At 42.3% G+C, this 13214-nt stretch overlaps 1 protein-coding gene across 1 annotated transcript in view; it reads right to left on the minus strand.

The window, feature by feature from the left end:
• The window catches only part of VPS13D (vacuolar protein sorting 13 homolog D), a 3321573-nt gene that overhangs the window by 3251414 nt on the left and 56945 nt on the right, over nucleotides 1-13214 (minus strand). Inside the window, exon 2 of the mRNA XM_044060428.1 lies at nucleotides 5254-5412. Coding sequence (XP_043916363.1) covers nucleotides 5254-5350 — 97 coding nt within the window. The 5' untranslated portion in view covers nucleotides 5351-5412. The remainder of the gene's footprint in view (nucleotides 1-5253; nucleotides 5413-13214) is intronic.

Consider the following 13214-nt stretch of genomic DNA (forward strand, 5'->3'; position numbering starts at 1 on the left):
TGTCCAAGGAATGCAGAAGTCTCTCATCCTTGTCCTGTGGGTTTGGATAAAAGGTAGTCAAATGAATGGTTTGGTTAAGGGCCACACTGGACACTACCTTAGGCATAAATGTTGGGTTTGCCCTTAGAGAAACCCTGTCTGGATGGAAAATGATGAAAGGTTCCACAGCCATGAGTGCCCATAACTCTGAAACTCGTCTTGCAGAGGTTATTGCTAGGAGCTGAGCTGTTTTCCAAGATAAAAACTTTATATCAGCTGTATTGGCTGGCTCAAAAGGCGACAGTGTGAGTTTTTCCAAGACATAATTGAGGTCCCATGCAGGTATTGGGGCTCTCCTTGGAGGTCTTATGTTTTTGGCCCCTCTGAGGTACTACTGCCTTAGTAATGGATGGGAAAAAATAGGAGGTTCCGTATTGTAATGAGCTGAAATGGCAGAGGCATGAATTTTAATTGATGAATTTTAATTGATGAAAAGGATATGCCCTTGTCCAGCATCTCAGTTAGGTATTGTAAAATCTGAGAATATTTGGAACAAATGTGTCAATTCCTTGTGCCTGGTTCCAAGCACAGAATATTTTCCATTTTTCTGCATAAGATTTTCCGGTACTGGGCCTCCTGGCCTCCAAAATAACATCCATCACTGCTTTAGAGAGAGGAGTGTTTTGAATGGTTACATTATCCGCCATGCTGCCAGATTTAGGGTCCTGAGCTGGCTGTGCAAATTCTGATTGATTCGCTGGGTCAGTAAGTGAGGAATTAGAGGCGATGTCCAGGCTGGACCTTGAGACAAGCTTTTTAGGATTGGGTACCAGTGCTGGCGTGGCCAGTCTGGGGCAATAAGAATCATTCTTGGCTTCTCTTGTCTGACCTTTAGGAGTACCTTGGGGAGGAGAGGCAGAGGAGGAAAGGCATATACTGTTAAGAGTTTTCCAGCTGAATGACAGAGCATCCACTTTCCATGCTTGCTTGTGACAAGTCCTTGTGCAGAATTTCTACAGTTGGCAGTCGTGAGGGGAGGTAAATAGATCTATGTCTGGGCATCCCCATTCCTTTGTTATCATGCTGAAGACTTGTGGATCCAGTTTCCACTCGTGGGGATCCGTGAGGTTTCTGCTTAGTTCGTCTGCCAGAGTACTGTTCTTTCCTGGCAGGAATTGTGCTTGCAGGTGTACTTGATAAGTTGATGCTGTGTCCCACAAAGTCATGGCTTGTCTGCATAGGGGGTAGGAATGTGTGCCTCCCTGCTTGTTTATGTACCACATGACTGTAGTATTGTCCGTCCTTATCAGTAATTGTCCTGGATGGAGTAGATCCTTGAAAGCTGTCAGGGCATTCTGAACAGCTAGCATCTCTTTTTGATTGATATGTAGATGCATTTGGCTTGTGGACCATGTGCCCTGAATACATTTTCCTGCCATATGTGCTCCCCAGGCATAATCTGATGCATCTGCTGTTATTGACTGCCTGGCTGTGGGTAGAGTGAATGGCTGTCCCTTGTTGAGGCGACATGCATGTGCCCACCATCAAAACTCCTGTTGCAGGCAAGGAATGAGGGTAATTAATGCTTCCAGGCTTTGACAATGTTGAGTCCAGACACTTTTTAGGTACCATTGAAGTTTCCTCATATGCAGTCTGACATATGGAATTAGCAGAATGCAGGATGCCATGAAGCCCAAAGCCTGCAGAATTTTTCTTGCAGATAACTGGGTCTTTGTTGCCAACATTTTGAAGTAAGAAGTTAGTTGCCTTTGTTTGTCTGGCGTGAGATAAGCCATCTGGGCAATTGTATTTAGGCTTGCACCCAGGAATATTATCTCTTGAGAGGGTACTAGTTTTGATTGCTTTTCATTTACTGTGTACCCTAGTCAAATTAATAATCATTTTACGAATGCCAGACGCTTTAGTAGAGTGTCCTTGTTCTCTGCCTGTATAAGGCAGTCATCCAAGTAAGGATATATTTGAATTCCTCTTTGTCTGCAAAATACAATTACTGGTGCCAGGCATTTTGTGAAGACTCTGGGCGCAGTATATAAGCCAAAGGGCAGAGCAGAGAATTGGTAGTGCATTGAGCCAGCTATGAATCTGAGGTATCTTCTGCAAGATTGTCTGATTGGGATATGCAGGTATGCCTCTTTTAGGTCCAAAGTTACAAGCCAAGCCTTTTTGCCCAGCATGGGCAGAAGCTGCTGCAGAGTTAACATTTTGAATTTTGGAACGTCCAGAAATGTGTTTAGAAAAGACAGGTCCAGTATTGGTCTCCAGGCTTTGTCCTTTCTGGGTACCAAGAAAAGTCTTGAGTAAAATCCTTGTCCCTGCTCTTGTTGTGGTACTATCTGAATGGCCCTCATGTTCATAAGGGACAAAACTTATTTTTGTGCCTCTGCCCATTGATTGTGTGGCAGGTTTGGCATACCTCTTGCCTTTGGCAGGGTGTGAAAGTGGAACCTGTAGCCCTGGGACACTATATTCAGTACCCATTTGTCCTGGGTGATCATTTGCCAATTTTGAAAGAAAAGTGCTAGTTTTCCCCCTAAGGGGGCTGCAAGAAGATAAGTGCTTGGTGCTGGCAGAGGCAAGTCATTGGGACTGTTTCCTGTATGGCTGTGCTTTGTCTTCTCCACTTTTGGAGGTAGAAGTGCCCCACTGTTTAGGCCTGTATGAGCCCTGGGCCTGGGATCTGCCTCTTCATGGCCTGTCCGACACTGGAAAGGGCCAATTCTTTGTGGGCCAGTTCCTGCTAAATCTTGGTGGTTGAACCTGTAAACATTCCTTTACTGTTTTCATAGATTTCGCTTTGTCCTCCATTTTCTTCAAAACCTCCTCTGCTTTAACACCAAATAAAGTATCATGCTGTAATGGAGCATCTAATAATTTTGCTTTAATATGATGAGGCAGATTTTGTTCCTTTAACCAAACATGCCTCCTAATGACAGAACCCGCAACTGCAGCCCTGCAGGAGGCCTCCAGAAAATCAAAACCACATTGCAAAGTATGCTTTCCCACTTGTTCAGTTGCATGCAATAAATCCTGCATTTCCTTATTTTCTGCACAATCAGAATTGGCCAACATTTTCTGTTTTAACAATGACATTAAGTATTGCTGATATTTAATCATATGAAATTGACAATTTAAAGCCCTCACAGCTAAAGTAGCAGAAGTGTAAACCTTTTCCCCCCGTCTGTCTAGTGCCCCTGAATCCCTGTCAGAAGGGATAGGGTTTTTTGCAGTAGCAGCCTTAACCTCTTTGGGACCCTGAGAAATAGTTTTTGGGTCAGCAGCAGGGTTTTTATAAAGAAATTTATGTGAATCTGGAACCCTGTAGTATCTGTCTGGTTTAACAGGAGCTGGAGGTAAGGAGTCTGGAGATACGCCGGACTCTGAAAATACATCTTCTACAATGTCTAGCACAGGGGGAATAGCAATAGGTCTGTGCTGAGGAAGTAAAAGAAAATCTCTAAGCCTTTTCTTTGATTCTGAGTAATCTTGGCTCTCCCAGTGGAAGTGTTCCCTCATGGTATGCAGGGTTTCCCCAAAAGAATAATCCTCAGGAGGAGAGGCTGAAGGAATGGATTTTTCAGCATCAGAAGCCTCATAGGGAGGAAGAGAGTATTCCTGTACAGAAGAGGAGTCAGAGGAAATGGAAACCTGATCTGAAGAGTCATAGTCTGTCTCCTGCCTAGGCCTCTTATCAGGAGGGGGATGGGAACCCCTGATCAAGGTAATAAGGTCTTTGGCCATTTTGACCATCCGTTTATTAGGCATGGAAGTTTGTCTTGGAGAATGCTGTACTTGTTTTGTTGTCTTTGAAGCTGCTTTAGTCTTTGCTTTAGAAGCTGAAGTAGGCTTTACATATAGCTGTGTAGGTCTGAAAACACCCTCAGAAGCCGATGCCTGCTCAGTGGCTCCGGACCCATTTGAGGGAATGATTTCAGCGTGTCCAATACCTTGAGTATCCAGAGGCCTAGCTGGCTCCACGTGGGAGTTGTCAGCGGCCTGTGGCTCTGAAGTAGCGGATGTCAGGGGCTGCGAAAGCGCCTCACTGAGAACCGGCGACAGGCTTAGCGGAAGCTCCGTCATCGGTTTTGGATCTCGGATGCCTGTCCTTCTCTTTTTCCTTGCATTTTTTTAGAAACTCCAGTCGTCGGCTGTTCCGACGGCATTATATAATTGAATTTTCGGCCAAAGTAATGAAAAGCAAAATCAATACATTGGTTGGATCTAGCACAAAACCGACAGCTAGCAACGTTGTGATCAGGGCTTAGGCAAGGAATACAGTAAGAATGAAAATCCTTATGAGGTATTTGCTTCCCACAAGAAATACAATTGTTAACTTTTTCTGACATCAGTCTGGAGCAAGAAAAAAGTTTCCCCAACGGGGTACTAAGCTTTAATGAAGACTTCGGATCTGAAATTCGTCTGTGAAAATCTCAGGAGTCGGCCGACCAGTACTTGCGAACTGCTTTTGCTTCGAGCACCGCGTGGCAAGAAAGACTGAAGAAAATGGCGTCGGTTGCATCTTTTATACCCCTGGCGCATGGACGTCAGGGAGGAGGCGACAGCAACCGACGCCAGACCTACACTTTGGAATTCTGGCCGACTGCAGGTAGCCTGCCAGCAGGATAACCCAAGAGTAATGACTGCAACAGTGAAACACGATGAACATCAAAGAAATGGACTCCTTGGATTAAGCAGAGGTAGTTAGAAAGTGTCTTTGCCCTTGTATGCTAGTATGACAAACTCATTTTGGACAAACACATTAAAACTGTTAAACATAAGAGCAGCTAAAGCTGAGAATTTTCACAGCTTTTCAGCTGTCTGAGCCACACCGCCTATGAAGTACTGCCCACCTCCTCTGTTTCTGACCAGTAATTATTGGCTATTTAATTACCAAGTGAATAACAAGAAAGTTGGACAACATTCTATTGATGCAGCACGTCACGTACATTACCAACAATATATTACCCATACTCCAACATTTCAACCTACAAACCATCATAACATTCTCTGAAGTGTTACATTATGAGTTTTCAGCACTATTGCTTCCTCATCCAGTACCAACCAGATATGAAAGACGTGTTCCAGAATATGTTTCAATAGAATAGGATGAAGGATTGAGGTGAAGTATTTCTGTAATCTTTCCTGAGGATGGTTTGTTGTAAAAGCAGTCAACAGAAAGGCAACAAAAATAGTTCATCAAGACAAAGGCAAAACTGGAAAAGCCTATGCATGCAAGATTAGGCAGTCACTTTTTACCTTTAAGCAATGCTATGGAGAGCTGATCAGTGTTGAGATTGTTAACATATTTTCCTAGGTAGGTGTTGAGCACCCATGCTGCTAAACCTTCCAACATTTTTTTTCCTTGGGAAAAGCGGTTAAGAGTTTCCAATCACTGCCCCATTTACTCTTGGATATCTACATAAAAAAAATAAGAAAAACATACAGACATTTCAATAAACAAAATATACAGAGATTTCAATAAACAATGTTTGATGACTCAGAAGTTTTGTGTCATACACTACAATCAATGTAATTGTCTTATTTACACACATACACATTTAGCCAGGGCATTTACCCTACAGTAATTTCAGAAGCAATTTTCAAAGGAAAGGTAATGACATTATGATGGCTCATCCTGCTATGAAACCCTCAACTCCCTTCTCATAGGAAATGAACAAGAGAGACTATAGAGGTTGTTGGCAACAAAAGGTGAACAAAAAAGGCAATACTCAGGCCTTCTGCAAAGGCTGAATAGAGGATATGCATAAGGTACTTAACCTTTTAAAGTTTCCTGATACCGACGGATGATTCACTATATCCTTTTTGAGGTAATAAATGGGCCTGTATAAAGTAAATGCCCAAGTCTTCTCTAGGAACTAGCATTAAATTTCTTAGACTTGTCAAGGGGTGCACCTTTTCTTTATTACTGAGCAGTACGTTACTTGCAGGTACCAATTCAGAGCCTATAATTGCATCCTATAATATAACTTCAGGGTCTCCTACAAAGCTTTCATAAAAGTATTTACATTTTTCCTTCACTCTACAGAACCTTTCTGGTTTCCAGGGCACCAACGGCTATGAATCCAGTTCAAGAGATACATTCTTGAAGGCATCCTTAAATGATCATGTGCAAAGGTGTCTTAACATTCCTTTTTGTTGTAATTATACTGTTATCATGTAAAGTGGACTTTGTGATTCTAAAGTATATCGTTTTTACTTTTTAAACTGAAACTACATTTATTAAGTTTAATATACTTGTGTTTGCATTTCCTGAATGCTGCGCAGTTACCACATATTTCCTGATTCTGAGACTTGCGGTCCTGCATTTTTAAAGATGCAATAAGGGGAGGTAACCAGCTTCTAGTAGAGAGGCACGTTTTCCCTACTCTGCAGCAGCATTCCTCACATAAAGTGACAGACTGCAGCACAGTCAGTCACTCATTCCAGGCAATCAGACAATAAGGCTACAAACAACTTAATACATTTACATTCAAAGAAAAAGTAACGGGAAAAATGGAAAAGGATACAATTCCTAGTAAAGTGCATAATTCTTGGCATACAGTACAATTACACAAATGTAACACTGTAATAAAAAGTTGTCTACAGTGGAATGATCATTCTGAAGAAGACAACTAGGGATATGTGAATCACCGCAATGACACACTACAATTTGTCTGTGTTATATGTTGGCTTGATTAGTGCAGGAATAAAAATGTTCAGTGAATGGAGTGGGTTTTTCGACAATATGGAAACTCCACTTGTATGTACGACTAGGTAACTTTGTAGGTATACAGGTTCACAGATATACACTAAAGTAATGACCACCAGGCCTTTAAAAACTTAGCCGTGCAATCAATCCCAATCGTGTCCCTATGTATCATGGACATTTATTAGCAGTGGGTATGCCAGTCAGGAAGTTTCTATTGATTATTGGGAGGGGGATATGTTAGACAGAAGCAGACAGTAATGCTCAAACTATCAGAGATATGAATGCCAGACCCATGGTGAATCCATTGTTCAAGGTTTTGCTTAAATAAAGTTAGGAACAGACTCTGCTCCACATGGATGAGGGGGCCTGTTCCAGAGCATGGGTATCCTCTCAAGAAATACATGTCTTGCCAACATGTCTTACTTATATCACAAGCAAAATTTAAATCTTTGGGCCTACTGGTTCTGATGCTGTTCATTTTGCAGATGTGCAAAAGGTCAATCAGAGCTGGATGCGAGGATGCCTTTTTGGCCAGACCTTGTCTCCTACAGGTTACTGAGAGGTGAACTGAGTATAGAGACAGGGCATTTAAGGCAATCCATATAGAACAGTGTGTTTATACCCTGGCTTCTCCAGGTAAGGAACCTTTGTGGGCATTCCAACTGTTGCATATGTCTGGTCAGGAACATGCCGGAGGGGGAATTATATTCAATGAAGGGTCTGACAACGCTGAATAAGGTGGCACTATGACTTCCTTGGACCAGGATGCCATGTCCTTACTTAGATGCTGAGGGACATAGAATGATGTTCTTACTACCTTGGCCACATGTTGGTCACAGGCCATATTGCTGTCTACATACGTTCCTAGATCCCTCACTACAAGGTCAACTCTTAGGGTGTTTTATCAATGGAGTAATTCGTTTGGGTGACAGTTTTCACAAAAGGAACTACAATACATTTCTTGACATTGAGTTTTAGTTCATGACTTTGGAGTCAGTCATTTGTCTGAGATGAACCCTCTTGTAAAATGTTTGTATTGTGGAGGCAATCTATAACAGCTCTCAGTTTGCAGTCATCTGCAAACTTGGTCAGCCAAATGCCTTTGACAAGATGTAGATGCCAAATAGTAGCGGACCAAGCATGGAGCCCTAAGGTACCCCGCTGGTGACTGGTCTCTTAGTGGAGGTGGTATCACCAAACCCGACTTTCAAGGTCCTGTCTGTGAGCTAGATGTCCATCCAGTGAGTTATGTAGTGGTTTATGGCCAGTTCAGTGAGTTGAGTTATTCAGGGGGTTATGACCAGTTCAGTGAGTTTGTCAACTATACTAGAGTGGGGAACAGTATTAAACACCTTAACCAGGTCCAGGTAGGCGGTATGTACCATTTATTCCTCATCCATTGCCTTGGTGACCTTCTCAAAAAAGTCCAAAAGGTTTAGTAGGCATAACCCTCCTCTGACAAAACCAAACTGGATTGTATCCAGTGTCTGAAAGTTGCCTATGTCCTTGTTGATCATTTCCATGATAATTTGTTCCATGGCTTTACATATTAGACTAATCAGGCTAACAGGTCTGTAGTTTCTGGGGTCAGTTGATGGTCCATTCCTTGTGTAGAGGGACAACTACTGCAGTCTTCCATTGTTGAGGTACAAAGCCTGTTTTGAGGTTACAGCTGAAAAGTGACTCAAGTGGTCTTGATGGATGTTTTACGCTATTTAGGAGGCAACCCAGGATACTGTTGGTCCCCACTGATTCTGTATTTTTGGCTATGTGAGCGCTTCCAGAACCTCCTCCCTGTTAATTGGAGAGTTATGCCAGAACGAATTTCATGGGGGAGGCAGGGGAAGATGGCAGGTGAAGTTTGAGTTGAATTCGTCAGCTGGCAAATTTGCTATGTCACTCTACTCAATGAAGGTGGCACCACTAACCACCAGTTCTGCACACTACTGTGTGCTACCTTTTTGGGGCGTGTGTGTGCTGCCTTTGAGGTCTTGGACATAGCTCTAGAAGGCCTTGTGGTTGTTTTTAGCCTGTGAGGCTACCTTGACCTCATAACTGTCCTTGTTAAATTTAATGAATCCTCTTAGGTTTCCTGTTCAGTTTAATTAAACAGCTCCTATCATTTTGGAAGTTGCTATTCTTGATTTTAGCCATAACTTTTTGTCCTTTTGTTACCCCATTAAGGTTAGTATCCCACCATTGTGGTTTGTTTTTAGAATTTGTTTTGGGCTTACTTCTAGTAGGTACCGCAGCCTGGAATCAGGGAAATGATTGTTATAGACAGTCTTTGTGTGAATAATTCTGCACAGGTTACTGTGAACTCAGGGATGGGAGAGGCACTGAATGTTGACAAACTATCACTTAATACAATGTAGTTTGCTTTGGAATAGTTCTTAACTGTTACCGGGTTTGCTGGGAATGCAGAGTTGATTTTTATTTCGGAGACAGCTTTGTGGTCTGACCTCAGAAGTAACTATGTGACTCGGAGGGGGGGGGGGGTGCAGCACTCTCCCATATTGGTGAGCACCTAGTCCACTACGTTTGAACCTCTATTGTGTGTCTGCACTATCTGGTTAAGGGTATCTGTGCTAATAAAGTCCAGGAACTGTACTGTAGTCAATATTTGGTGGGAAGCCATGAAGCTTAAAGTACCAAGTTCCGTACAGCCGTACTGCAAGCTTCATGAGCTGGGAGACAGCCTGTCACATGCACAAGAGCAGTAGAATTTACAATGAGCCATTCCACACACTCCTCTGGGGATGGCTTGCAGTATTCCGTTTTCAAAAATAGTTTTAATTCCCTAACAGCTTAGTGTGCCCACAAGCCCATCTCTCATCTTGTATAAGAACAGTCAGGTATGATGGGCTAACACCCTAGAGTTGGAGCTCCTGCACTAGACAGCCTCATGGCCATGTAACTCTATCTCTGTGTCAGACCTGACACCCTTTATTAGGTCTGACACATATATGGAGCTGCTGTTGATACAGTGAAAAAGCACTAGTCTGGACTCTGCTACCTCTCCAAGTCCTCAGGTAAATTAAGGCTATACTCAGAATGCATAATAAAATTCAGCAACATAGAATTATATTACAAATTCTCAAAAATGTTCCAGTCCTATACAGAGTCACTTCAGTTCAATACCTTGAGGTATTGAACTACATACTGTTTGCACCCCTATGATGTCATCTGAAGGTGCCACCATGACACATAATCGGAAAGTAATTGTACAGCTGCTCAGCATACAGCAAATGTAACAGCCCAATTATAGCAAAAAGAATTGGTAAAAGCAGCCTTGCCCATGATCTTTACATGCCTGCAAAAAAAAAAAAAAATTGAGCAATGGTCAATGGTCATAAGCTTGATTCAACAAGGTAAAACAATTCACTCTCTCTTTTGGGGCAGTCTGAAAGGTCTTAGCCTCTCAATTAAAATGATCCCACACTGAATACTGGGTCTATATTATTTCGTTGAATAGCCATTCAGCAAACAGCCATTCAAACACCTATTTAGTGAAGCCGCTTTTCATCGAACAGTGGATTTTCATTAGGGCAAACCAGCGGTTGGTCACCATCTGGATTTTGTCCTTTTCCCCACTGTAGTGCAATCACAGAGTTGGTATATTTAGTTGGGGGGGGGCACCTTGGCAAATTTTAAATTTTGTTTTATTTTATTTTTTTTGTGGTTGCCCAATGGCTAACCTCTGGTTTGTCCTAGTGAAAATCCGCCATTAAATGAATAGTGGTTTCGCTAAATAGGTGTTTGACGAATGGCTATTTGCTGAATAGCCATTCGACGAAATACTATATCAATGGGTATTTACCATAATGATAAGTCTGTTAAAAGACATCCATCAGACAAATGGTATGACTGAAATGCACAGCATGAGGTAGGTTAGCTAGTAAATGTTCAAAGGCTGTTGATCACTCAACCTTTACCCATAAAACCTCCAAACTCTTCCACTCATCTCAGGTTCTGACCCAAGTGAAAGCTCTTGTGAACAAAAGAAATCTTATAGAACCACAAACACAAATGAACAGGCAAGTCCTGAAACATGGATGGCCATCAAATGTCAGACCTACCATTACAATAAGTATCCACAACTTTCATAATGGATATACAGAAGATCCATCAGCTGCACCTGGTACAACAGTGTCCTTAAATTTACCCTAAATGTGTGTTGCCTTCACCAAAGTAGCCCTTAATCAGGAATCCATTGTTGACGATAAGTCTAATTTGCAATGCTTAGTTAAAATATCTAGACAGGAACATGGAGTCAAAGCACATATATCCTCTGTGGTGGAGTTATAAAAACAGCCATATCAAGTGGTGACAGACCTAATGGAGTGGGTTCTAGGAGACTTGGAGAAATGCTTGTTGGGAAAGATGTGTAATAAAAATGGATATAACATGGAAGAAATTTGAAATACATCAAGAGAGGTCTTACTTGGTTATTTTCTTGCTTCTTCAGTCCTTAGCAAAGGTGATAGGTAGCGTTGTCGCCTCACAGTTAGACACTGCCTGTTCGATTCTCAGTTAGAACGTCTTCTGTGTGGCGACATGCGTGAATGGGCGTTCCTTCGTTGAAGGTTGTGCGTTAGGCCCGGCAAGCCAGCACGTAAAAATCTACTGCCAATCATTAGCGGACCAGAGTTCCGCTGTGGCGACCCCTAACCGGGAAAAGCCAAAAGACACAACAACAACATACAGATTCACACTTCTTCACACAGTATCCACATTTCTATTGGTGTCAACTAACTGGACAATAGAACGGTGAAATATACAGGCTGGTACACTGGTTCAAAATGGACTTATTGGCTATGCTAGGAATGAAAACTAAGAATTCTTCCACTCTTCTGGCTGAAGTAACACCAACTAGGAAAAGCAAATTCTACTGAAATGAATCTGAGAATAATGAAACTTGCAGGTCTGAAAATAGCTGAGAGTTTTTCCAGTAGACAGTATTGGTCCCTTGGTAGTACCAAGTAGCCAAGTAGAGGTCTCAGTAGAAATATACCCCTGAGAAAATGCCTTGATACTTACCATGATATTAGGGTTTGGTTCTGATGGCTTGCATAGCAGTTACTGACCGAGTGCCTGCTACACCATGTGAACTTTGATGGTAGAATGACTTAAGATGGAATTGGTGCTCTGCCAAGAAAAGAAGCACTTGAGGAACTGGAATCATATACACATCTTGACTGTGCCGAAGGGCCCACTGAGAATTTTCTCTACTTGTCCTTGCAGAGACTTCTAGTAGATGTTTTCTTGAATGACATGATATCTAATGTTTTTTTCTTATAATATTGGACTCTTGCAATCTCTGGAAGTGAAGGGGACACAAAAAATTTTAACGTCTTGAGATCTGAAGTACCTTAACACTGACAAACCAGATACAAGGGCATTCTCTTCCCAACCACATGGCTTATGGAGCAGCACAAACCTGGTTTGTGCTGGCCAGTAGGGTGGTATCAGAACCAATTTTGACCATGCCCTTCTGGCTTTCAGAATGAATTTTATTAGAGTTAAAATAGGAAATATTTAGAACAGTCCTTTAGGCAAATATATAATGTCACACTGAGCCACAGAAAGCCATGGTTCAAAACTTCTAAATGGAAACACTCCATCAAAGCAATGATAACCAAAGCAAAGATCACACATCCACGCACTGTCCGTCAGTATGACATACATGGAGTACTGAAACAGAAACACAGTACCCAGCAAGTTACATCGAGGATTGCTAGTGTCACAAGTCTGGGTGTCATGATGGCTACAAACCAGTGTGCTGGACTATTGCTTTAAACTAACAGCAGAACACAATGGAGGAAGCAAAATGCTCCCTCCAAACAAACAAGGTATGGGTCACAACAAGCAGGCGACGTCAGCTAGGACAATGTCCCCTTCCGGACTTGTATAAGCATGTAGGTACACACCACACACACAACACACACACACAGCAATACAACCTTGGTGAAAGCAGCAGTCATAAAACCTTTAGCTTCAGCTTTGCTTGACATTATCCCTATAGCCCACAGCAGTCTGACACAGCCCAAGTACAGCTGGCTGCATATTTCAACGGCAAACATGTCCACATGTGGTACTTTAAGACTCACACTCATTCCTGTATATTGTCTTGTACTTAACTATTCTGGTGCATGATAGTTTGTAGGGGAATCCCACTGGTCCACAAAATTATCAGGGCATACCAATGAGCAAAATTTATGACATATGGCAGTGGTTGAATAGACACAGACCACAGTTCAATATATCCCACTCCTGGGATATCTGACCCTCCACTTTCACAATGAGGGACAACCAGTAAGGCAGTAGGATGTATTGACTCGGTTTGTCTGTTACAGCATTGGTCCGACCTGGAAAATACACCTCTGTCATAAAAACTGAGAGACTGGACAGCCCAGTGCCATTAATGTAACAAGTCCATCCATGGTGATCAAGACAGAGTACCTTCTTGTTTGTGACATACCATAGCACTGCCATACTCTCAGACTGA

This window comes from Protopterus annectens, chromosome 2.part0, assembly GCF_019279795.1.
Source record: "Protopterus annectens isolate FY-2018-M chromosome 2.part0, PAN1.0, whole genome shotgun sequence".
NCBI classification, from domain to species: domain Eukaryota; kingdom Metazoa; phylum Chordata; order Ceratodontiformes; family Protopteridae; genus Protopterus; species Protopterus annectens.